Source organism: Erinaceus europaeus, chromosome 2 (assembly GCF_950295315.1).
Source record: "Erinaceus europaeus chromosome 2, mEriEur2.1, whole genome shotgun sequence".
NCBI lineage: Eukaryota > Metazoa > Chordata > Mammalia > Eulipotyphla > Erinaceidae > Erinaceus > Erinaceus europaeus.
This window is the reverse complement of record NC_080163.1, coordinates 87,858,325-87,882,013: the sequence shown is the minus strand read 5'-3', so window position 1 is coordinate 87,882,013 and position 23,689 is coordinate 87,858,325. Positions and strand designations below refer to the sequence as shown.

Genomic DNA, 23,689 nt, shown 5'->3' with positions numbered 1-23,689 from the left:
TATTTAAACATTGACATATATTTGAACTTTTAGTTACATAGGACTAGGAAACAAACTAGTATGCCTATCATAAAAAAAGGCAATAAAAAGAAGCCATCCTTATCATCCTGATATAAATGCAGTGTGTGAAAATGAAATCTAGTCAACTCCATGTTAATCCTAATATGGGAACAGAAATGTGACAATAGTGGAAAAGTCTAGAGGTCTGGGGTAATAAGGTATTTAAAATCTTGATTTGAATCAAATGGAAACTTGGAGATTTGGACCTAAGAGATCACACTTTTAAGTCATCTGCTGACTATAAGACAGAATGCTGTGGAGGAGAAGGTAGAAGCAGCTTCTTTTTTCTCTTCATCCTCCGCGGTAGATGGCTGGCTCACACTGGCTGAGGAGGAGAGGAGCTCATGGGCTATTTTCAAGTTAGAGTTTTTCATTTGTTTATTTGTTTTTTAATTACTAGCTCTGGCTTATGGTGGAGTGGGGGCCTTTGGGGCCCATGAGAGTATGTTTGCATAACCATTATGCTATCTACCCTCCACCCTTAGTGGACTATTTTCAGTATGGCATGTGGCCATTCTAGCAGACAAAGTTATATCTATCATCCCTTATATGTTGCTTTTGTACATATGAGAAATGAATGTAGTAAAATACATAGGCTCAAAGAAAAATAATTTCCATCTATATTTGGTGCTGATGTCTCTTTCTTTCTTTCTTCTTTCTTTTTTTTTTTTTTCATAGAATGGTGAGAGAGATAGGAAGAAGGATAATGCAGACAAACTGCTCCACTTGTGAAACGTCCCCATAAGGTGCTAACATGTGGTGGCTGACAGCTCAAACCCAGGTCCTCATGCATGGTAAAGTGTGCACTCTACTGGATGGGTCACTTTCCGTCTCCATTTATTATATATATAATTTATTTATTGGATAGATACATAGAGAAATCGAGGGGGCAGGGAGATAGACACCTGCAATATTGTTTCACTGCTTGTGAAACTTTCCTCTTGCTGATGAAGAGTAGGAATTTGAATCCAGGTCTTTGCTCACTGTAACATAAATGTTCAACCAGGTGTGCCACCACCTGGCATCTCCATGCATCTTTTTTATCATGCTCATTTTACTCTCATATCAATTGTATTGCAACTGTGCTATTACAGAACCTGTGGCTGAAGAGTGTAGGAAGAAAATAAGGCTAATTTGATAAATAGTACTTATGTCCCCAGCTATGTTAAGGATTATATAATATACTTCTTTATAATCTTCTAAAGTGTAATGCTACTCCCACCCCAAACTTAAGAAGCCTAGATCACTCAGCTGCTGTAGTTAAAAGCTAATAGCATTTGAGCCCCCGGCTCCCCACCTGCAGACAGGTCCCTTCACAGGCGGTGAAGCAGGTCTGCAGGTGTCTGTCTTTCTCTCTGTCTTCCCCTCCTCTCTCCATTTCTCTCTGTCCTATCCAACAACAACGACATCAATAATAACTACAACAATAAAACAACAAGGGCAACAAAAGGGAATAAATAAATAAAATTAAATTTAAAAAATAATAATAATAAAAAAAGCTAATAGCATGAAACCCTGAAAAATAATGGTTTGGAATGTTGGACTCTTCAACATGGGGTACATGTAACTAAGTGCATTAAATTCCAAAATGCAGTATCCAGTTATACTAACTACATTTCAAGTGCTCAATAGGTATCATTTCCAGTACTGCAGCAAATTCTATGAACACATCTGGCATCTAGGAAGAGTTGCTGGTAGCTACTTTGATTCAGTTTGTTTACCTTTTGGAAAATGTAACACACTTTGTAAAGAATTTCATCTTATAGTAGTACTCCACGAGATTCCCTTGAGCATAGACGTTTCCACGTTCTGCTGCTTCCCTCAAGCAGTGCAGAGCAGCATCAGTGTCCTGGCGGATCCCTTGTCCATAAAAGTACATGAGTCCAAGTGCACCCTGGGACTCCAGATTTCCATTGCCACATGCTTCTGAATGCCAAAAAAATGCCTTAAGAAAAGCAACATGTTATCTAAGTCAGTACTTGTGAAATTACAAGGATGTGCCGGAAAGAAATCTCTTTAAGATAATACTACAAATTTATCTCCTGGAAATAATTATCCTGACACGGTGGATATATTTGAGGCTTTTGGCCAATGTCACATGGCTAGACGAGGGAGTGCTAAGGTGAGTTCACCTGGTCTACTACGCATACTGCAGGCGAGGTCATAGTCTTAGAGAATTCTGCTGTCTCAATATCTTCAGATTTCCTGGAGGGAAGGAGTCAGGGGAGGTGAGAGAAAGAAACTCAGATATCTGAGTGGCACAGTGGGAGAGGAGTGCTGCTGATGCTCTGGGGTAGTTCAAGCTCCAGAGGGTTGGTTCTCTGATAGTGACTATCAAGGTCAGAGGCAACCAAGGATAAAACTGCTGTAGTCTTGAGTGTTGAGTGTATGTGATTAATGCTCAACCATAGTGAATTATTTCACAAAGTGCTTATAAATGACTGCTCATTTATCTAAGGAGGGTCTCAGGTGCCTTTTACTATCTGTCAGACTCTGAAAACTATGGTGACTATCTGGGCAGAGAGAGGCACAGAACTTTAAAAAAAAATTATTATCTTTATTTATTTATTGGATAGAGACAGCCAGAAATCAAGAGGGAAGGGGGGATAGAGAGGAAGAGAGACAGACACCTGCCCCACTGCTTCATCACTCATGAAGCTTTCCCCAAGCAGGTGGGGACTGGGGACTTGAACCTGGGTCCTTGTGCACTATAACGTGTGCTCGACCAGGTGTGCCATCACCTGGCCCCAAGAGGAGCACAGAACTTTTGATGGTGGGTGCAGTGTTAAGCTACCCCCCTATAATCTTATACTTCTGTAAACCATTAAAAGTTTCCTATAAATTCACTCTTACATGAAGGTCTTGACCCTACATCTCCTTTTCCCTGTAAAGTTTCTTAGAAAATCTTGTAATTATTGATGATTAAGGAAATTCTGAGAGGGCCAGGCAGTGCTGCACTTGGGTAAGCACACAACATTACAGTACACAAGGTCCTAGGTTCAAGCCCCGGGTCCACACCTGCAGGGGGAAAACTTCACAAGTGGTGAAGCAGGTCTGCAGGTGTCTCTCTGTCTCTTTCCTTCTCTATCTCTCAGTCTCTATCCAATAATTAATTAATTTAAAAGTAGAGAAAGGAATTGTTTCTCTAAAAAATCTTAGTATTTTTAATTCTTGGCATGTTTTACTTATTCAAATCTTTTCTTAATTATTCACATTCAAGTGTAATATTAATTTATTCACACCTAAAGGTATGTAGGACTCTCTTTCCTAGCTTTTATAGTATAATAATGTTGTGTTTGTTTTTTAATATTATGTTTATTTTTTAAATTTTTATATATTTCTAGGATAGAGAGAGAGAAATTGAGAGGGAATGGGGTGATAGGAAAGGAGACAGACAGACACCTGCAGTACTGCTTTCCTACTTTGAAGCTTTCCACCTGCAAGTGGGGTCTGGGATTTGAACTTGAGTCCATACTCACTGTAATATGCGTGTGCAACCAAGTGTGCCACCACCCAGTCCCTTTTTTGTTTGTTTTTTAACCAAAGCAAATGTGTAGCTGGGGCATCATGCCTATGCAATTTCATCACTCCTGGTGGATAGTTTTTATTTTCTTTTTCTTTTTTTCTCAGAGTGCGAGTAACAGGGAGGAAGAAAGGAAAGACCACAGCACTATTTCACCACTTATAAAGCTTCCCTTTTTAATGGCGTTTCCAAGTCATGGTGGGACCACAAACCTTCCACATGGTAAAATGTGTGTGCCCTCTTATCATATGAGCTCTCTCTTGGTCCCACTATGTAGCTTTTAATAGTAAACAAAACAGTCATATTCATAGTCTCCTTTGGGTGAGGCTGGGAAGACAGCATTCCTCAGTGAGAAGTATGAAATGACTTTTGAGATCCTAAAATGTAAAATCTCTTTACATTGTATAGAATATGAGAGAAATCGAATGCTATATACTTACTCCTCACTTCCTTCTCTTTCAAAAAAAAAAAGGAAAATTGGTGAAATAAATGTTAATATAAGTATTACTCTAGTGATAAAAGTGTTAAGTGTTACCTTTTCTAACTCTTTGGGTTCCTTTGTTGAATAATACAATCCTAGAATACTTTGAGCCTTCACACTAGCTTTTGGATTTCCATTGTCTGCAGCAAAAAGCCACAGTCTAAAAGAGAAAGGCAAGACAAGTTTTCATTTCAGCATTTAATTAAAACAAAATCTTGTTCTCAGGTATGATTACCTTTCAGCTTCCTCCTCTGATCTTTTAACACCTTTTCCTTCATAATAAGCTCTCCCAAGGTTGTAAGCAGCTGCAAATTGTAAGTGTCTTGCTCTGGGACATGGAGATTCAACAATTTTCTTCATATAGGCCACTCCTTTTTCCTTCCACAAAGGAAAAGAACAAAAACTCCAAGTTTTTAGTTTTTTTTTTTTATAGCATTTTTATCTCTTAAAAAGTATATTTTTCTTTATTTCCTAAGAGAGGTAGACTGAGAGGAGGGAGGAAGATACCAGAGTAGTTCTTTGGTATATTCAATGCCAGGGACTGAACTCAGAACCTCATGCTTAAGTCCACAGTTCCACCGCTGTGCCAATTCCCAGGCTGCTGTAAGGTTTTAATTTAATCCAAATTAAGTTCTTTCTCTGACATTTACCCTCTGACACATAAGTTCTTTCTCTGACATTCACCCTCTTGACATGACAAGGAAATGGACCTAGATATTACAGAGCTTGAAATAAGGAAAGAAAGAAGTAAAAATACATCTCCTGAGTGGGCATTTTGAGGAGTTCTGGGCTATAGTACATTCCTTCATATTATAGCAACCAGAGTTGTACCTCAATGCAGGCTTCTTTAACCACCCCCCCACCCCGTCTGTCTTCTAGTCCTTATTCTGAGTCAGTAGTTTTTAGAACTTATTCAAGTGCAAGAATAGATCACATTTCTTTCACATTTTTTAATTTTGCATTATACTTGTAAACCCTAAACAAATATTGCCCTCTCTTCCCACTTTCTCTTTGTCAGTGATCAATTATCCACATCTCCATAAGGTACTTTTTGTATAACCAGAGAAAATGCAGAAGACATTATAACCACTATCAATACAAGGCTTGCTCTACAAAAAAAAATCATTAGAAACAAACCCTGTAACATCACACCAAAGAGGGAACCATATTTGATAGTCCAGTATATTTTTATACACCACATTTTATCTTTTACTTCCTTACTACTTTCTCAGCATGCTGTTGCTGGCTAAACACTACTATACCAGATTATAATAATAATAATAATAATAAGTTTTTAGTGAGATGCAGATTATAGGGATTTACTTTTGTGAATATATGAAGTAGATAATTTTTCCTCTCTCAACTGGATTCTGAGAACTTAAGGAAATAGACAGCATTTGAATGAACTGGTTATGTAAATCTCCCCATAAATGCTAATGACTAACTATGGACAATATAAAGAATTACTTTTTTCTTTTTCTTGTATGGTGCTAGGGAATAAACCAAAGGCCTTATATTTGTAAGGCAAGCACTATCCTGTTAAGCCACTTCATTTGGCCCAATTTTTACTTAATTTATTTTTTATGATAGATACCAAGGCACCACACATTTCTCATAGAGTACTAGCCCATAAATGGTATATTCCATAAACCAAATATCCTGCAACATGGCGCTAAATTTATTCAAATGACTGCTGCTTTATACTCTAATTAAAGTGTTAAATAACAGTTTCAGAAAGCCTGCAACAGGTATCTGGAAGGGTGCCTGCTTTCCCATTCACATGACCCAAACTCAAATCCAAGCCCTGTGGTGTCCTTCCTTTTGTTTCTGTCTCTGAGTAAGTTTGCCCATAGCAGTTAAACCCCCATGATGACAAAACAGACAAACAACACTTCAGAATTCATCCTGTGATATAGGGAAATAAAAATGAAAACAGGGAAACTCATCCCACCATAGTTTTATTTCAAAAACTTTTACTCATTTTGTCCCTAGTGCTGATATCCAATTTCACTTAAGGCTTTCCCAGATGTTGGGATCCATGAGTAGTTATCATCTGTGAATATTCTCTGAGAAAATAGTTAAAAGCTACCATACAAAGCACTGTATTGTTCAACCAGACTCTGGACCAAATTTGCTTTAAGAATAACTTAGCAAATTAGTGAAAGATAAATGACAAGAATGAAAATAATTTGATTTTTTTGCCTCCTTTCCTTAGATGACTTATTTGGTCAAACTGTATTCAAGGTAGGAAGGAACCTTAAGGCTCTAGCCTCTTTTTGCTCCTCTGGCCTCCATCTGAAATGATATTCCAGTTATTCCATTTGCCAGTCCATTGACTCTACCAATTTTCTCACTCTCTACTCCTTTATGTTCTACTTATTCTGTATTCATCACATACTCATTCCTCCTCTCCTCCGTGGAACTCACTCAACTGCAAATATCTGATTTACTTTTGCTTCCTCTCACACTGTATTGAGACTTTTTTTTCTTTTGCCTCCAGGGTTATTGCGGGGGCTCGGTGCCTGCACTAAGAATCCACTGCTCCTAGAGGCCATTTTTCCCATTTTGTTGCCCTTGTTGTTGTCCTCCTTATTGTTATTGTTGCCATTGCTGCTGTTGGATAGGACAGAGACATCGAGAGAGGAGGGGAAGACAGAGAGGGAGAGAGAAAGATAGACACCTGCAGACCTGCTTCACTGCCTGTGAAGCGACCCCTTAAGCCTGTCTTTGCACTTCATGCCATGTGTGCTTAACCCGCTGAGCTACTGCTCGGCCACCGAGACTGTATTTTTTTTTAATAGTTAATGCAAACTTTATTTATGAAAGACTCTGAAATTAGTTGTATAATGTTATGCATTCATACAGAATACAGTGACCCTTTGGAGCTACAGGGAGAAGAGCTCCCAAACTCAAAGGGAAACCTATAAAGAGATTCTAATAGGAAAAAAAAAAGAATAGGAATATAGGACAACTTTACAAATAAACAAGTAAAAAGAAAAGAAAAAGAATCTGGAAACTAGTCTGAGGTGAGAGGCGGGCCACCATTTACAAGTCTATAAACTAACCAGTTTCCATACTGTAGTGGTTATGCGTGTTCACCTCATACAAGTCTGTTGACTAAACTAAATACAGTCTTCTAGAGAAGCTGGTTGCTGGCAGAGAGAAGCAAAGTATGTACAGATACTTGTGCCACAATGGCTCTCAGATCCATGATATGAGACATATAACCAGTTTGTATACACTAAGCCAAGCTCTTCTTCATAGTTATGAAGCCTCACATGGTTTGGTGTCTGTTTCACTGGTTTGGCCATACTCCAGCCTTACTATACTTCTTTCTGCTCCTTGGACTTTAGCAGTAGCTATTTCCTCTGTCTGGATAGTGATTCACATAGACCAGCATGTAATTGCTCCTTCTTGTTGCTCGGCACAGCCATAATTTAAATGTTATATAAAATGATGAATTCACATGAGATAGAAAACTGTAACCCACCATCTTATAAATAAAGGAAATAGAAACTGATACCAAGAAATGGAAAGATATCCCATGTTCACACATTGGAAGAATAAATATCATCAAAATGAATATTCTCCCCAGAGCCATATACAAATTTAATGCAATATCCATCAAAGTTCCACCAAGCTTCTTTAAGAGAATAGAACAAACACTACAATCATTTATCTGGAACCTGAAAACACCTAGAATTGCCAAAACCATCTTGAGGAAAAGAAACAGAAATGAAGGCATCACATTCCCAGACCTTAAACTATATTATAAAGCCATCATCATCAAAACAGCATGGTACTGGAACAAAAATAGGCACACAGACCAGTGGAACAGAATTGAAAGCCCAGAAATAAATCCCCACACCTATGGACATCTAATCTTTGATAAGGGGGCCCAAAGGATTAAATGGAAAAAGGAGGCTCTCTTCAATAAATGGTGCTGGGAAAACTGGGTTGTAACATGCAGAAGAATGAAATGGAACCACTTTATCTCACCAGAAACAAAAATCAACTCCAAATGGATCAAAGACCTAGATGTCAGACCAGAAACAATCAAATACTTAGAGGAAAACATTGGTAAAACACTTTCCCACCTACACCTCAAGGACATCTTTGATGAATCAAACCCAATTGCAAGGAAGACTAAAGCAGAAACAAACCAATGGGACTACATCAAATTGAAAAGCTTCTGCACATCCAAAGAAACTATCACACAAACAAAGAGACCCCCTCACAGCATGGGAGAAGATCTTCACATGCCAGACATCAGACAAGAAACTAATCACCAAAATATATAAAGAGCTCAGCAAACTTAGCACCAAAAAAGCAAATGACCCCACCCAAAAATGGGCAGAGGATATGAACAAAACATTCACCTCAGAGGAGATCCAAAAGGCTAACAAACATATGAAAAACTGCTCTAGGTCACTGATTGTCAGAGAAATGCAAATTAAGACAACACTAAGATACCACCTCACTCCTGTAAGAATGGCATACATCAAAAAGGACAGCAGCAACAAATGCTGGAAAGGTTGTGGGGACAGAGGAACCCTTTTACATTGCTCGTGGGAATGGAAATTGGTACAGCCTCTGTGGAGAGCAGTCTGGAAAACTCTCAGAAGGCTAGACATGGACCTTCCATATGATCCAGTAATTCCTCTCCTGGGGTTATACCCCAAGGACTCCATAACACCCAACCAAAAAGAGGTGTGTACTCCTATGTTCATAGCAGCACAATTCATAATAGCTAAAACCTGGAAGCAACCCAGGTGCCCAACAACAAATGAGTGGCTGAGAAAGCTGTGGTATATATACACAATGGAATACTATGCAGCTATCAAGAACAATGAACCCACCTTCTCTGACCCATCTTGGACAGAGCTAGAAGGAATTATGTTAAGTGAGCTAAGTCAGAAAGATAAAGATGAGTATGGGATGATCCCACTCATCAACAGAAGTTGAGTAAGAAGATCTGAAAGGGAAACTAAAAGCAGGACCTGACCAAATTGTAAGTAGGGCACCAGAGTAAAAACCCTGTGGTGAGGGGTAGACATGCAGCTTCCTGGGTCAGTGGCAGGTGGGAGTGGGTGGGAGAGATGGGTCACAGTCTTTTGGTGGTGGGAATGGTGTTTATGTACACTCCTAGTAAAATGTAGTCATATAAATCACTAGTTAATTAATATGAGGGGGAAAATTAATTGTATGTCTCGAAGTTTTTCAAGACACAAACTGAATCTTTTTAATATATACGCTGTGTATTTGATATGCAGACTCTCTCAAAAGCCTAGACCAATAGATCATAAGCAACCAATAGCACAGCTATATACAAGATACTGGGTACTGTACAGCAAACCCTAACAAAAGGACTCTTCAAATTTAACCCAATTACCAAATAAAGCGATGATAACATTAACTATCGATTGTCTTTTTGAACCCTAAGACAGCAGGAACCTCACATCTCCACTATAGAGCCTCTACTTCCCCCAGTCCTGGAACCCTTGGATAGGACCCACTTTCCCGTATGCCTCTCCCAATCCATATCAAATAATATTGCATCTGCCGATCACAACCTAACCAACGCAACAGTTGCCACCTCAACATGCTTCACTTCAGACTGTGTCCAGAGACTTCAGGTGTGGAATAACAACCCTTCAGCTTCATTACTCAGGTGAGACCTTTCCTTTCATAGTATACTCTAATTCCATCTCAGGTGGTTCACTTTCTAACAAAGTCCCAAAACCTAGATATACACCAGTTTCTGTGAGAGAGAGCATATGTTCATACGTATCCATAAACTAGTGCAAAATATATACCTGAAAGCAGTACACTAGAGTTTGCAGTGAGTACCCCCCTAACACTTCCTCTCCACTATTCCAAGCTTTGGGTCCATGATTGCTCAACGATTTGTTTGGCTTCGTATGTTAACTCTCTTTTCAGTCACCAGGTTCCAGATGTCATCAGGATGCCGGCCAGGCTTCCCTGGACTGAAGACCCCACCAATGTGTCCTGGAGCTTCGCTTCCCTAGAGACCCACCATAATAGGGAAAGAGAGAGGCAGACTGGGAGTATGGACAGACCAGTCAACGCCCATGTTCAGCGGGGAAGCAATTACAGAAGCCAGACCTTCCACCTTCTGCAACCCACAATGACCCTGGGTCCATGCTCCCAGAGGGATAGAGAATGGGAAAACTATCAGGGGAGGGGATGGGATATGGAGATTGGGTGGTGGGAATTGTGTGGAGTTGTACCCCTCCTACCCTATGGTTTTGTTAATTAATCCTTTCTAAAAGAAAAAAGAAAAAAAAAAGAGAGGGAGAGAGACAGAGACACTTGAAGCCCTGCTTCACCACTTGTGAAGTTTTCCCCCTGCAGTTCGGGGCCAGGAGCTCAAACCCAGGTCCTTGCACACTGTAACATGTGCGTTCAACCAGGTGCGCCACCACCAGGCCCCAAATTGTTTTTTTTTAAGTATGTGTGTATGTGTGCGTGTGCGCGTGTATCTCAAAACAACAGTTCTTTTAGCTTCCATATAGAGATTTAAAACCTATCCACTCAATATAAAATTTCTGTGGCACATGTTTAATTCTCTTTTATCCAATACCCCGTAAGAATGGTTGATTATTCTCAGTCAAGAGAATACTGTTTATATATATATATATATATATATATATATATATATATATATGTAATAACTAAGTTTATATATTTAGTTCTACACCGCTTTCTTCTTACTCTGGATAACTTCTTAATCAACTCTGACATTTGAATTGCAGGACTGTTTGATTATGGTCAATGAGTGTATACAAAATAAAATTTAAGAAACTGTCAAAAAAAAAAAAAAAAGAAAACTGTAACCCACCATCTTATAAATAAAAATTATATATATTTATATAATATACACATTATATAAAATATTATATAATATATAATAAAATATGTAATATATAATACAATATACAATAAACATATGATTTTTATATTTTATTTATATTATATAAAATAAATTTATATATTATATATGAATAAATTATATGTTTTATTTATATTATATAATATATAGTGAAATATATAATTATATATATATGCATATATATATGAAAGAAACCTGTAACCCCAGAGATAAAGCCTTCAGATTGATGTTAAGGAATGACAGATAATCAGGAAATTGATAGAAGTAGAAAAGCAATGCGTTGGTATTTTGTATATGAATTAGAAGAGAGATAATAGATGTGAAGTGAATTTGAGAATGGGAATAATGCTGACTCCACCTTTGAGCACCATGATGCACTGGGAGGTTGGAAGGGTTGTCTTTCATTAAAGAGGGTTACTTGGGGGCTGGGTGCTAACGCACTAGGTTAAGCACACATATTGTGAAACACAAGGACCAGAGCAAGGATCCCAGTTTGAGCTCCTGGGGAACCTCCTGCATGGGTCTGCAGGTGTCTATCTTTCTCTCCCCATCTCTGCCTTCCCCTCCTCTCTCGGTTTCTCTCTGTCCTATCCAATAGCAGCAACGACAACAACAAGAATGAAAAAAGATGGTCTCTAGGAGCAGTGGATTTGTGGTGTAGGCACTGAGCCCCAGTGATGGCCCTGGAGGCAATAAATAAATAAATATAAGGTTAAGAAGTGATGGAACTAGTCTGAGAAAAGGTTAAGGATTAGGAGACTTGACTCATTAGCTGGAAGATTTAGGAGAGAATCAAGAATACGTTGGGTATAGCTCTGTAGTAGAGAATGTGCTTTATATGGATGTAACCCTGAGTTCAAACCACAGCTTCAAAAGTAAAAGTAATATATTAAAAGAGAGATGGCCAGAGAGACATACAGATATTTTGAGTGGAACTAAAGATTCCAAATGTGATTTTGGTTTCAGTTTCAGAAACCGTCATAGTGGATTGACTTTCATAATGCCCAGTGAGGTTCTCCTAATAGAAGCAACCAGGCAGAAACAAAACTGGAGAGTTAGGGGAGAATTTAGTCAGTGTGAGGTGTGGACAAAATTTATTATTAAATTTCTAGATTAAATCTTTCTTGGTTATATTTTATTCTTTTAATATATTGTTAATTTTGTTTGTAACAGGTACACTATTATTTATTTATTTATTTATTTATTTGCCTCCAGGGTTATTGCTGGGGCTCAGTGCTGGCACTACGAATCCACTGCTCCTGGTCACTTTTTCCTACTTTATTGGATAGGGCAGAGGGAAATTGAGAGAGAAGAGGGAGAGAGAGAGGGAGAGAGAAAAAAGAGATGCCTGTAGACATTGTGAAACATCCCCCTTGCTGGTGGGGAGCTGTGGGCTAGACCTGGATCCCTGTGTGGGTCTTTGTGCTTGGTACTATGTGTGCTTAACCCGTTGTGCCACCGCCTGGCCCCCAACTTTTTATTATCTTCAGAGTTGTCACTGTGATTTTTCTTGGAAGGATATACTCTTTCTCTAGGTAAAGGCCCTTAAGGTGGTACCCTGATAACATCATTATCAGTGGGTTTAACATCTGTTGAGAATTTACTGCTAGTCTAACACAGAGTTCCTGGGGGATTTTATTAGTGAATGAGACAGACACCACCCCCTCCCTGGATTTTGTGGAGTTTATATTCCAGTTAAGGAGAAAGGATTTAAAACAAATAGCAAATAACTCTGTTAATCACCTCAGTCCATGAGGCAAATAAAGGATGCTATTTTGATAATATGACCATTGTAAACATCTCAGAGGAAATATATTTTAAGCAGAGACTTTGATGAGAGGAGAGAAAATTAGCAGATGACTAAAGTGCTTTGTGTAAGGAAATGAGATGTGTTTTTTTTTTTTTTTTTTAATCAGAGCACTGTTCAGCTCAGGCTCATGGTGGTATGGGGGATTGAATCTGAGACTTTGCAGCCTCAGACATGAGAGTCTCTTTGCATAACTGTTATACTATTTACCCCCACCTAGATAAGCTAATTTTTATATCAGAGAGACAGAGCATAGACACAAAAAGGAGGAAGGGTAAGGTAGAAAGAATACTCAGAAGCCTTGTGAAGAATCATGAGGTATTTCATCCAGTAAGAAGGTCTTAATGGAGGGAAAAAGAAATGACTGATGAATTTTTGGAGGCTGGGCAGTGGTGCATCTGGTTGTGTGCACATGTCACCATGTGCAAAGATCCTGATTCAAGCCCCTAGTCCTACAGGTGGGAAACATCACAAGTGATTAAGCAATGCTGCAGGTGTTTCTCTTTCTCCCTTTTCCCTCACCATTTTTCTCTGTCTCTATCAAAAATAAAAGAAAATTAGTTTTTTCACTATATAGGATCTGGTATGGTCCTTTCAGACAACCATTGTTTACCAAAACATAGTGAAGTGTTGCATGACTATATATATCTAGTATATATGTTCAATTTTGGTAACTCAACGAGAGAATATTGAATTTTATCTTTTTTTTAAAAAGTTGTATTTATTGTTATTCTTAATTTTTTCTGAGAAAGGTTAGTGCACTACTGAGCTCTGACACATGCACTCTGGACTACTGAACCTGGGATCTCAAACATACAGGTCCTATGATCTACTACTGAGCAGTTCCCCAACCTTAAACTTTTTGTTAGGAATTTTATTGAGTAGATACTGCATAATTTATAAATATTTTCTGTCATAAATTGAAATTTTTCTATCATACCCAGAAATTAAAGTTTAATTTTTGTAGTACATTTCTTATATAGGTTCTGTACTGTGCTTTTCATACTGAAGTTACATTAATTCACAGTAAATTATAGTATGATTTATTTATTTTATTTATTTATTGGATAGAGATAGTCAGAAATTGAGAGGGAATGGGGAGATAAAGAGAGGGAGAGAGACAGAGAGACACCTGCAGCACTGCTCACCACTTGCAGAACTTTCTCCCCGCAAGTGGGGACCAGTGGCTTGAACCTGTTACATGCAATGTAACATGTACGCTTAACCAGGTGCTCCAACGCCCAGCCCCTGATTTTTCTTATATAATTACTAAACATCACTAAGTTTCAATTTGTGTTTCTATGTATATTTTCAACAGATTTGTTGAGACATTTAAATTTTTTGTTAGTTTTCTAATAAAATACATATTTTATCTCTTGTAATGGATTTACACAAATTATGTTTATCTCAGTTAACCAAATACAAGTTTCTGAAATTTTTTTCTTTTTTTAAAATATTTTTAAATTATTTATTTATTTATTTAAAAAAAGGAGACATTAACAAAACCGTAGGATAAGAGGAGTACAACTCCACACAGTTCCCACCACCAGATCTCTGTTTCCCATCCCTTCCCCTGATAGCTTTCCTATTCTTTATCCCTCAGGGAGTTGGACCCGAGATTTTTTTCTTCTAATACGAAGTTTTTCAAGCTTACTGGAGAATATAAAAAAGAATATAGTAGAAAATTTTGTAGCCCGGTCATAGATTCTCAGAGTATTTATTGTTTTTCTCATCTACTTTTTGTTGATTTCTTTCACGTTATCTATGGACATATAAATATAAGAACATTTCACCCCTAAGTATTTCAGTGTGTTCTACAAAAGGGGACATTATTCTGCTTAAGTAATACATTAGTATTACTTTTGACAAAGTGTATGCCATGGAAAAGTGTAGCTGCAAAAAATAATCTAGTAAAAGTAATTTACAAATATTTTAATTAAATGCAATAGTTAGCTAATCTCTGACCAAACACTAACTTGAAAAATATTTTGTGACAATTTAGGAATTTTAATGTAATCTGGGTATTAAATATTACTAGATAACAAGTATTAATTGGGTAGAAACCATCTGTGTTACTGCTACTTTTTGCAAGTAGTATTTTTACTTTATTATTTATTTTACCAGAGCACTGCACAACAATGGCTTAGAGAGGCTGGGGAGGGTTGAACCTGGGCCTTTGGAGCCTCGGGCATGAGAGTTTCTGTGCATAACCATTATGCTATCTACCCCTGTTCCAGTAGTTATTTAAAGATCTGTTTTCACAATTTCAAGTGGTGTGACAACACAAATTGGCCCACTCTCTCTTCATGTTTGATTAATGAAGCGTATTTTCTTAACCTTTTGAAACTAGAGTCTGTCATCTAAATTCCTGCCCTAAATCTTTCTGACCATATCAGAAATTAAACCCTTCCTTATTGCTTTATTTATTTATGTAGAGAGTAGAGTACCAATTCAATGGTATATGAGCAGAGACCGGAATGAAAAGAAAGCAAAGTCCAACTAAATTAGAACTGGAAAGATCACTAAAGTAGTCAGAGAGCTCAGATTGTATAGTGGGTAAGCCCAGTGCAAGAAATAACCACTTTTATGGGGCCAGACAATGGTTCACTGGGTTAAGTGCACATACTGTTTAGTACAAGGACTGGTGCAAGGATCCAGGTTCCAGACCCCGGCTCCCCACCTGTGGGGGTGGGGAGTCACTTCACAAGCAGTGAAGCAGGTCTGCAGGTGTCTATCTTTCTTTCCCTCTCTCTGTCTTCCTCTCCTCTCTTAATTTCTCTTTGTCCTATCCAACAACAACAGCAGCAGCAGCAACAATAATAGCAGTAGCAACAACAGCAATGGGAAAAACGGCCTCCAGGAGCAGGGGATTCGTGGTGTAGGCACTGAGCCACAGTAATAACACTGGAAGACAATAAAATAAAATAAAATAAAATAAAATAAAATAAAATAACCACTTTCATGTCCTTTAAGGCAGTTCCATTGATGGATTCCTATGAATGCTCATAGCACACAACAAAATGCCTCAAATATTAACATCTTAGTGTATTAACACTTGACTTGCAGATGGGTGAGATATAGGTATGATGTTTATTAAAAATCCAAGAAAAGGTAGGCAACTGGTCATTTATATTTCAGATAAAGTTTTGGTGTGCAGAGGGGTCTGAACCCTACTTCCACTGAGACCCAAAACATTTGTCACCAGGTATCTTTGTTTTTATACCATCACTGAAAGGGAAGTGAATCTGCAAAACACCAAAGGTAGTCAGACACTGTTTTGCTTATCTGAGAGAGAAGAGGAAAATGGAAGGACACTCAGAAGTAGTAATAGGCTTAACTGTGACTTAGAAAGAAAGTTTTGGTAGCACAGTAGAAGTGAATAAAAATGGGATATATATAGATGCAGATATAGATAGATAGATAGATAAATAGATAGATAGAATTATGTAAGTCACCCTATATCTGCAACATTGGGAGAACTATTGCAGTTTCCGCCAGAGGGTTATGGGTACACAGAACTCTGGGGTGGAACTATTACAATATTATCTTGTAATATTGTAAACCACTATTAAATCACTAATTAAAAAAAAGTTCTGGTGTGAATATAATTATTCGGGGCTGTACTAAAAGCACAGGCCATATCAGCTATAGGGCTTAATGAGTTTACTTAGGGAAACCTAGGGTCTGGCACACAGCAACATTTAGACTGAGTAGCAGATAGCAAAGGTGACTAAGAAGTGTCTGTGGAGAGACCAAAAGAAAATTATAATGCAAACAAGAAGATGGTGGTGGGAAGAGTTGCCATGGAATTCCCTTAGTGCTTCCATGGTGCTTCGTGGAGTGCCTGGACTCAAACCCAGGGGTTTATGGATGGAAAGCATGTACTCTACCAGCTAAGCCATCTCTTGGGCCCCCCAAAATGAAATGTTTTAAAACAAAAATGTTATTGACAGGTGATGATAATGACAGGAGAGGGGCATGAAGAAATCTTGTTTTGCACAGATTCAAGTTCAAAAATTATCACTGCTATCCCTGAAATGATGTTAGACATTCTTGAAGTGTAGGCCAAAAAAAAAAAAAAAAAAAAAGCATGCTATTCATATGTATGCTTTTAATTCTATTGAGTAATTTATTAACAGAGATCTTTGGGAGTCGGGTGGTAGCGCAGGTGGCGTAAAGCGCAAGGACTGGCATAAGGCTCCTGGTTCGAGCCCCCGGCTCCCCACCTGCAGGGGAGTCACTTCACAAGCAGTGAAGCAGGTCTGCAGGTGTCTTTCTTTCTCTCCACCTCTCTGCCTTCCCCTCCTCTCTCCATTTCTCTCTGTTCTATCCAACAATGACAACATCAACAACAACAACAATAAGACAACAAGGGCACAAAAGGGAATAAATAAATAAATATTTAAAAAATGAGATCTTTTTGTGAACAGAACAATAACTTACAGCATTTGCCATCGTGCCCAGCCCATCATAATACATTACTCCTAGTTGGTAAGTTGCTTGATGATCCTTTTCCTTTATTTCTTCAAATTGTTCTAGTGCTTCTTCATACCATCCCTGAAAATCCCCAGAAAATTTGAATTATTTTTCTAAATTACTTTTTAGGATAAAGCAATCAAAGCACTTTTCCTCCTATGCTGTGCTGGGATTGAATTCAGGGCCACAGACAGGCAATACAAAGCTTGTTCTTCACTGTTGAGCCACCACTCCAGCCCTTGAATTTCTTTATGATCTCAGAGTAATTCCCAATATTTAATTCCCATATTAATATGAGCCAGTGGCATGAAATAAAACAACAAAAGAATGAACTGAATTTATGGTATTTGCAAATAAGTCACCAATGACAACCAACACACTATAAAATCAATTAAATAGACCTTAATGTAGCAACTAAGGGAAGTGACTGGGAAGAATCTGAATGAGATATCTTTTTAAAGATCTCGCAAAATGATATCCTAATGTTCTGCTCAATCTAGTCTGCCATTATCACCCATGAAACCTGAAGTATGAGAAACTTGAAGCCTGGAGCTAGTCTCAGAGGATATTTGAACATCAAATTATCCATAATATTAAATGCCCACTCTTAACATTGTCCATGTCCTTCAATTCTGCAGTTTTCTAGCTAGGGACCCAACACTGAGAAACAAATCTGTGATCCTCTAAAACGGTATTTTTCCTTGACTTATCACAACCTTTATGTCACATGGTATTTTTCCTAAATTGATTTTTATACCATGCTTCTCTCTAGTTCATCACAGACTCAGAATACTCACATAGCTTTTGTTGTTGTTGTTTTGCTGTACTGGGGTTTTGTGCATTTGCAATTTCATGCTCCTGGACTGGCTTTTTTATTCTTTTTATTCCACACACTGAAAGAGACTTCAGCACTGGAGCTTCCTCCAAATACCATGGAACTCTCATGTGATATTGGGCCTCAAACCAGACTATGTATATGGCAAAGCATATACCCAGTTCTACCCAGTGAGCTATTCTCCGACCTTCTTATAGCTTCTTTTTTTTAAAAAAAAAAAGTTTTATTTATTACATAGTGACAGAGAGAAATTGAGAAGGGAGGGGGAAGACAGATGGGCAAGAGACAGAGAGACACCTGCAAACCTGCTTCACCACTTGTGAAGCTTTCCCCCTGCAGGTGGGGACCAGGGGCTTGAACCTAGGTCCTTGTGCACTGTAATGTAATGTAAGTGCTTAAATAGGTGCACTACCAACCACCTGGCCCCTCTTGTAGCTTTTTATGACAGTTTTTAACCAGTGCTCATCTAAAGCCACTGTTTGCATTGCTTATTAGCACACTGACCTCTCTAAATTCCTAGGGCTCATGGACGCTTTCACATTCTGAAATGTTGCAGTCATTGGCTCTAACTGGCATGTACTTCCATTTGGCTATTTGTACGTTATATTTCCTTCAGATTTTAATTTCAGCAATAGATATTTCCACCACATCCCCAAGTTATTCTCTATCACAGTACCCAGTTAATTGTTTTCTTTTTTTTCTTTTTTTAAAATTTTCTTTCTTTTTTTCTTTTTTTTAATATTTATTTTATTTATTCCCTTTTGTTGTCCTTGTTGTTTTATTGTTGTAGTTATAATTGTTGTTGTCGTTGTTGCATAGGACAGAGAGAAACGGAGAGAGGAGGGGAAGACAGAGAGGAGGAGAGAAAGATAGACACCTGCAGACCTGCTTCACTGCCTGTGAAGCGACTCCCCTGCAGGTGGGGAGCCGGGTTCGAACCAGGATCCTTATGCCAGTCCTTGTGCTTTGCGCCACCTGCGCTTAACCTGCTGCACTACAGCCCGACTCCCAATTGTTTTCATTGTACTTTTCCTTATTTGTAAGTTACAAATAAGTTACATATAAATTTATCTTAAAATAAATTTATATGTAACTTATAAAATAATAAATTTATAAAATAAATTTATATGTAACTTATAAATTTATTTTAGTTACATATAAATTTATCTTTTTTCCTCTACTATACTATAAGCTTTACGAAATGGGCACCATTCTTGTTTTAATATTTTTTTATTAATTTTATTGTTAATTTCAGAGTAGATTGTAAGATTATAGGAGTATAGTTCTACACTGCACTTGTCACTAAAGTACGGTCAACACTCCCCCCCACCCCCCACCGACCACCATAGTCCTCACAGTATCTGAGAGACTGGAAATGGAAGCCATTCTAATTCTTCACCAGTACTTAGTCAATACCTAGCATATTAGCAAATACTTAGTAAGCACTTAGTGGATGCCAGACTCAGTTGGCATTTTCACCATTAATATATCCTCGCAGTAGCTTTATAAGATACATATTATCACCTTCCTCTTACACATGAGGAAATGGAGGCATCGAGGGGGAAGTATTTGTGCCCAAGGATGCAGAGTTAAAAAGTAATGGAACCAAATCTCAATGTATACCCGGAGCTGAGAGGTCACTCTCTTAAACATTATGCTTTGATATCCTCATAAAGACAGGTGCATTATGAGTCCTTAGAAAATGAATGAATGAGGGAGCCATTAAAATATTACTAAGGGGAGTCAGGCGGTGGCCCCAGCGGGTTAAGCGCATATGGCGCAAAGCACAAGGACCCGCGGAAGGATCCAGGTTCAAGGCCCCGGCTCCCTACCTGTGGGGGAATCGCTTTACAGGCGGTGAAGCAGGTCTGCAGTTGTCTGTCTTTCTCTCCCTCTCTCTGTCTTCCCCTCCTCCATTTCTCTCTGTCCTATCCAGCAACATCAGTAACAACTACATCAGTAAGAACTACAACAATAAAACAACAAGGGCAACAAAAGGGAATAAATAAATAAATATTTTAAAAAAAAGATTACTAGGTAGGAGTAGGTAAATAGCTGCCCAGATCTCCAGAGAGTGGTGAGGAACTGAGAGCAATTGCATCCTTTTCACAACTTCCACTGGGGTTCAATAAAGATCAAATCGATGGGGTTTACAGTCAACAATATTTATATACCTTTTGGGAGCTACTCTCTTCCCTGATCCAGCTTTCTAGCCCTTTTTCCAGCCATGACATCATCTCCCCAGACAACAACTTGGGTCCACCTGCATATCAGATGTCAGGCTCAGGAAAAAAAAAAAAAACAGTATAGTCATGGGCCCTTTGGAAAATAACTAAAATAGGCCTACTACAAAACGGAGACCCCCTAATCTTCATCTGCATTATTCCAGCCTTTAGGTTCATGATTAATCAACAATTTGTTTGGCTTTATCTGTTAACTCTTTTTTCTTTTAGCCACCAGGTTCCAGATGCTAACATTATGCCACTCCCTGGGCAGACAACCCCACCAATGTGTCCTGGAGCCCTGCTTCCCCAAAGTCCTGCCCCACTAGGGAATGAGAGAGACAGGCTTGGCGTATGGATCAACCTGTCAGTGCCCATGTTCAGCAGGAAAGCAATTACAGAAGCTAGACCTTCCACCTTCTGCACCGTTTCTGGTGGTGGGAATTGAGTGGAGTTGTACCCCTCTTATCCTATGTTTTTTTTTTTTTTCCTGTCAGGTGTTTCCTTTTTATAAATAAATTTTTTTAAAAAAAGAATTTAAACTGAATTTCTGTAGTTGGATGTGTAGTTTGCATAGTTCCTTGTAGATTTAGAAACACAAATTGCTCATAAGTACTGGATAAGAATCACATCCTTCAGTTGTTATTAATATGAAAACATTTTATAAATGATATTAAATATTTTGAGGAAAATACAAATAACAAGTTTTTAGTTTATCATGCAAAAATGGATTTGATACTAAAATGATGCAGTATTGTTGAAAACCTAGAAGGACTGTTTATGGAGAAATGTCAGGTATTTCCTTAAGCTTGTACCAGCATATTAAATGCACAGCCTGTGTAATTTAACATAATTTCCCTGGTACAACTGTGGTTAAAATGACACAGTCTAACTGTGCCATGAGTTTGAACAACAATATGAACATTATAGGAAATATGAACATTATAGGAAATGAAAAGAGAAAAAAAAATTATACCTCTTCAAAATATAATTGACCTCGTAAAAAATATGCCATCGCATCCCCTCTTCTTATTCTTTCTTTCAAGAGCTGCAATGCCTTATCCATCAAATTAGCATGCTTGTAATGATCTGATAAAAAAGGAAAAAGGATCTCATCTTTAACTATGCAATATTAGCATTTTCTCTTGAATAATAAATGCTATAGAATTCATCTGATGCTGTTAATACTAATTTCTTTCCTAGTTCTGATTCCAAAAACTGGCCTCTTTAGTTCAAGGTAAAAAAAAAAAAAAGAAAATTAACCTTAAAACATTGTCACAACACCTAACACGGACTTTGTAAAATCAAGAAACATTTGTGGGTTGTTTCCCATCTATGTTTATTACCAAGCGGTAACACCGGCAGTGCTTCTTGTGCCAAAGGTTAGCAAATACTTAGAAAGCACTCAGTAGACGTGATACTTAGTTGGTATTTTCACCAGTGATACATCCTCATAGTAACTTTATAAGACTGATTTTATAATCTATAACTCAATGATTTCTCTTTCTATTGAATAAACTAGAAAAAGGAAGAAGAAATGTATTGTGAAACATCTTCAATGCTGAATTCCTGCCAGGTAAATTAAGTAGCAAGTTTAATTTCTTTTTACAGAAAAGCTAGAAAGAACTATAGTAAAATCAACCACTTTACTTCACTTGGATAGTACAAACTGCGGTGTCCTGTGCATGACCCAGGGTGTAGCACAGCCTGCATCTCATTGAAGCAAGCTTTCGTGGTATGTTTCCCCCTGCCCCCTCACCCTCTGTATCTCTGTCTCTCTTTCTGTCTTAAAAAGTCATCCCAGAGTGATGAAACCCTGGAGATGATCAATAGCAACACCACCAAACAATAAACCACTTTCTTGACAATTGTAGGACTCATATTTCTTGTCTCATTTGCTTTGGCATTCACAATTTACTTTTAGTGAGAATGTTGTACCAGTCTTATCCTTTCTCCACTGGAAAAGTTTTTGTTTCTTAGCAGCATACTGGGATACTGAGTTATTAAAGGGGTTCTTGGGCAACTGTTCGCTGGTCAGCTTCATGCTGTTTCCACAGTGTGTATCCTGAAAACAAGAACAACAGTAGCAGCAAAAAGATGGTAGAAATAATTTCCTCAGAGTAATGCCAAAAGAGACTCCATTCCCATGTGTCACTCATTATAAAAGGCAGCCTCCCCTCACTGCTTGGGAGCAGGGCAATACACTGCCAACTCTGAGGTATGAATATTCTTTTCCTAGACCAAGACCCTCCAACACTGTAAGAAGAACAACCATCCATCATGTCAGTTTCCACAGCATAGGCTTAATGATGAAACTTGTCCACAAGTACTCTCTGGATATGTGTTTGCAGGCTGTAGTGGGCTCTGTCACCCACCATAGTTATTGCCACCAATAGGAACTGGAGACACTACCCATCGATACAGTTATTGTGTATTGGTACCTCCCTGTTGCCTTGTAACTGAAGCTCATTTGACTAATTCATTTTCCATTTAAGCTTTTATCTGTTTTACCTGGCAATACACTTAATTTTAGCTGTGTTCAATTTTATCTTCTAGTCTGTATTGGATTGCCATGTTACAAGATGGATCACAGTTGAATGGAAAATCAGAACCTTCATATAAAATGCAGAGGCCACCTCATTTGGGATGAAGGAGTCCAGGTTGGCCTAGGCTGAGGATAGTGAGTAAGTAAACTCAAGTTGTTGCTATGCCTTTTTTTGTTTACTCCTTGACATTCTACTGACACAACTACTTTCACCAATCAGGAACTAGCTTTTCCAGTAAAGGATCCTGATTGGTGGTGAAAAGAAGAACTCAAGAGACCTTTGGCGTGATTGGGAACTGCATATATAACATTATATGGCACTATTTTGGACAGCACATTTCTTCATTGATGATAATGAACTGCTGAAAAGAGGGATTTTTCCAGCATATTATGGAAAAAAAGGTCACTAAAGTATCTTTGTGATTTTGGAAGTCACTTATTTTTTTTTATTGTGGGTTCTCATACATCTGTGATTTTATTGAGCTGACTTTCATTCAAAGACAGAGAAACCACAGCACTGGAACTTTCCCTGATGCTCTGGTAGTGGGTCTCAAACCTGGGTCCAGCATGGTAATGTACTTTCCTATCTGTTGAGTTACCTCTCCTGCCACCTTATCTATTTAAGAGTCAATTGCCTCATCAGCAGTTTGGGATATAAAGGGTTTTTTTTATATGAAAAAGATCAGTTTATTATTTAATTTTTAAAGTGATTTAATATGGCTGACAAGATTGTGGTACAAGAGGGGTATAATTCTACACAATTCCCACCACCAGAGTTTCATATTCCCTTCCCTTCACTGGAAGTTTCCCTATTCTTTATCCCTCTG

The 23,689-nt window shown here is 38.1% G+C and overlaps 1 protein-coding gene across 5 annotated transcripts in view; it reads right to left on the bottom strand.

Moving 5' to 3' along the window:
- The window catches only part of LRP2BP (LRP2 binding protein), a 48,753-nt gene that overhangs the window by 5,644 nt on the left and 19,420 nt on the right, over nucleotides 1–23,689 (bottom strand). The window contains exons 1-7 of one of the 5 annotated variants that reach the window (XM_007517664.2): nucleotides 22,829–22,999; nucleotides 22,256–22,382; nucleotides 21,294–21,406; nucleotides 17,228–17,341; nucleotides 4,300–4,442; nucleotides 4,119–4,224; nucleotides 1,782–2,005 (exon numbers count right to left, since the gene is read on the bottom strand). In XM_007517664.2, coding sequence (XP_007517726.1) covers nucleotides 1,782–2,005; nucleotides 4,119–4,224; nucleotides 4,300–4,442; nucleotides 17,228–17,341; nucleotides 21,294–21,406; nucleotides 22,256–22,361 — 806 coding nt within the window. In that variant the 5' untranslated portion in view covers nucleotides 22,362–22,382; nucleotides 22,829–22,999. Of the gene's footprint in view, nucleotides 1–41; nucleotides 1,164–1,781; nucleotides 2,006–4,118; nucleotides 4,225–4,299; nucleotides 4,443–17,227; nucleotides 17,342–21,293; nucleotides 21,407–22,235; nucleotides 22,383–22,828; nucleotides 23,000–23,689 lie in introns of those variants that run through there. The other 4 variants (XM_060183865.1, XM_060183850.1, XM_060183861.1 and 1 more) reach the window with 4 other exon arrangements.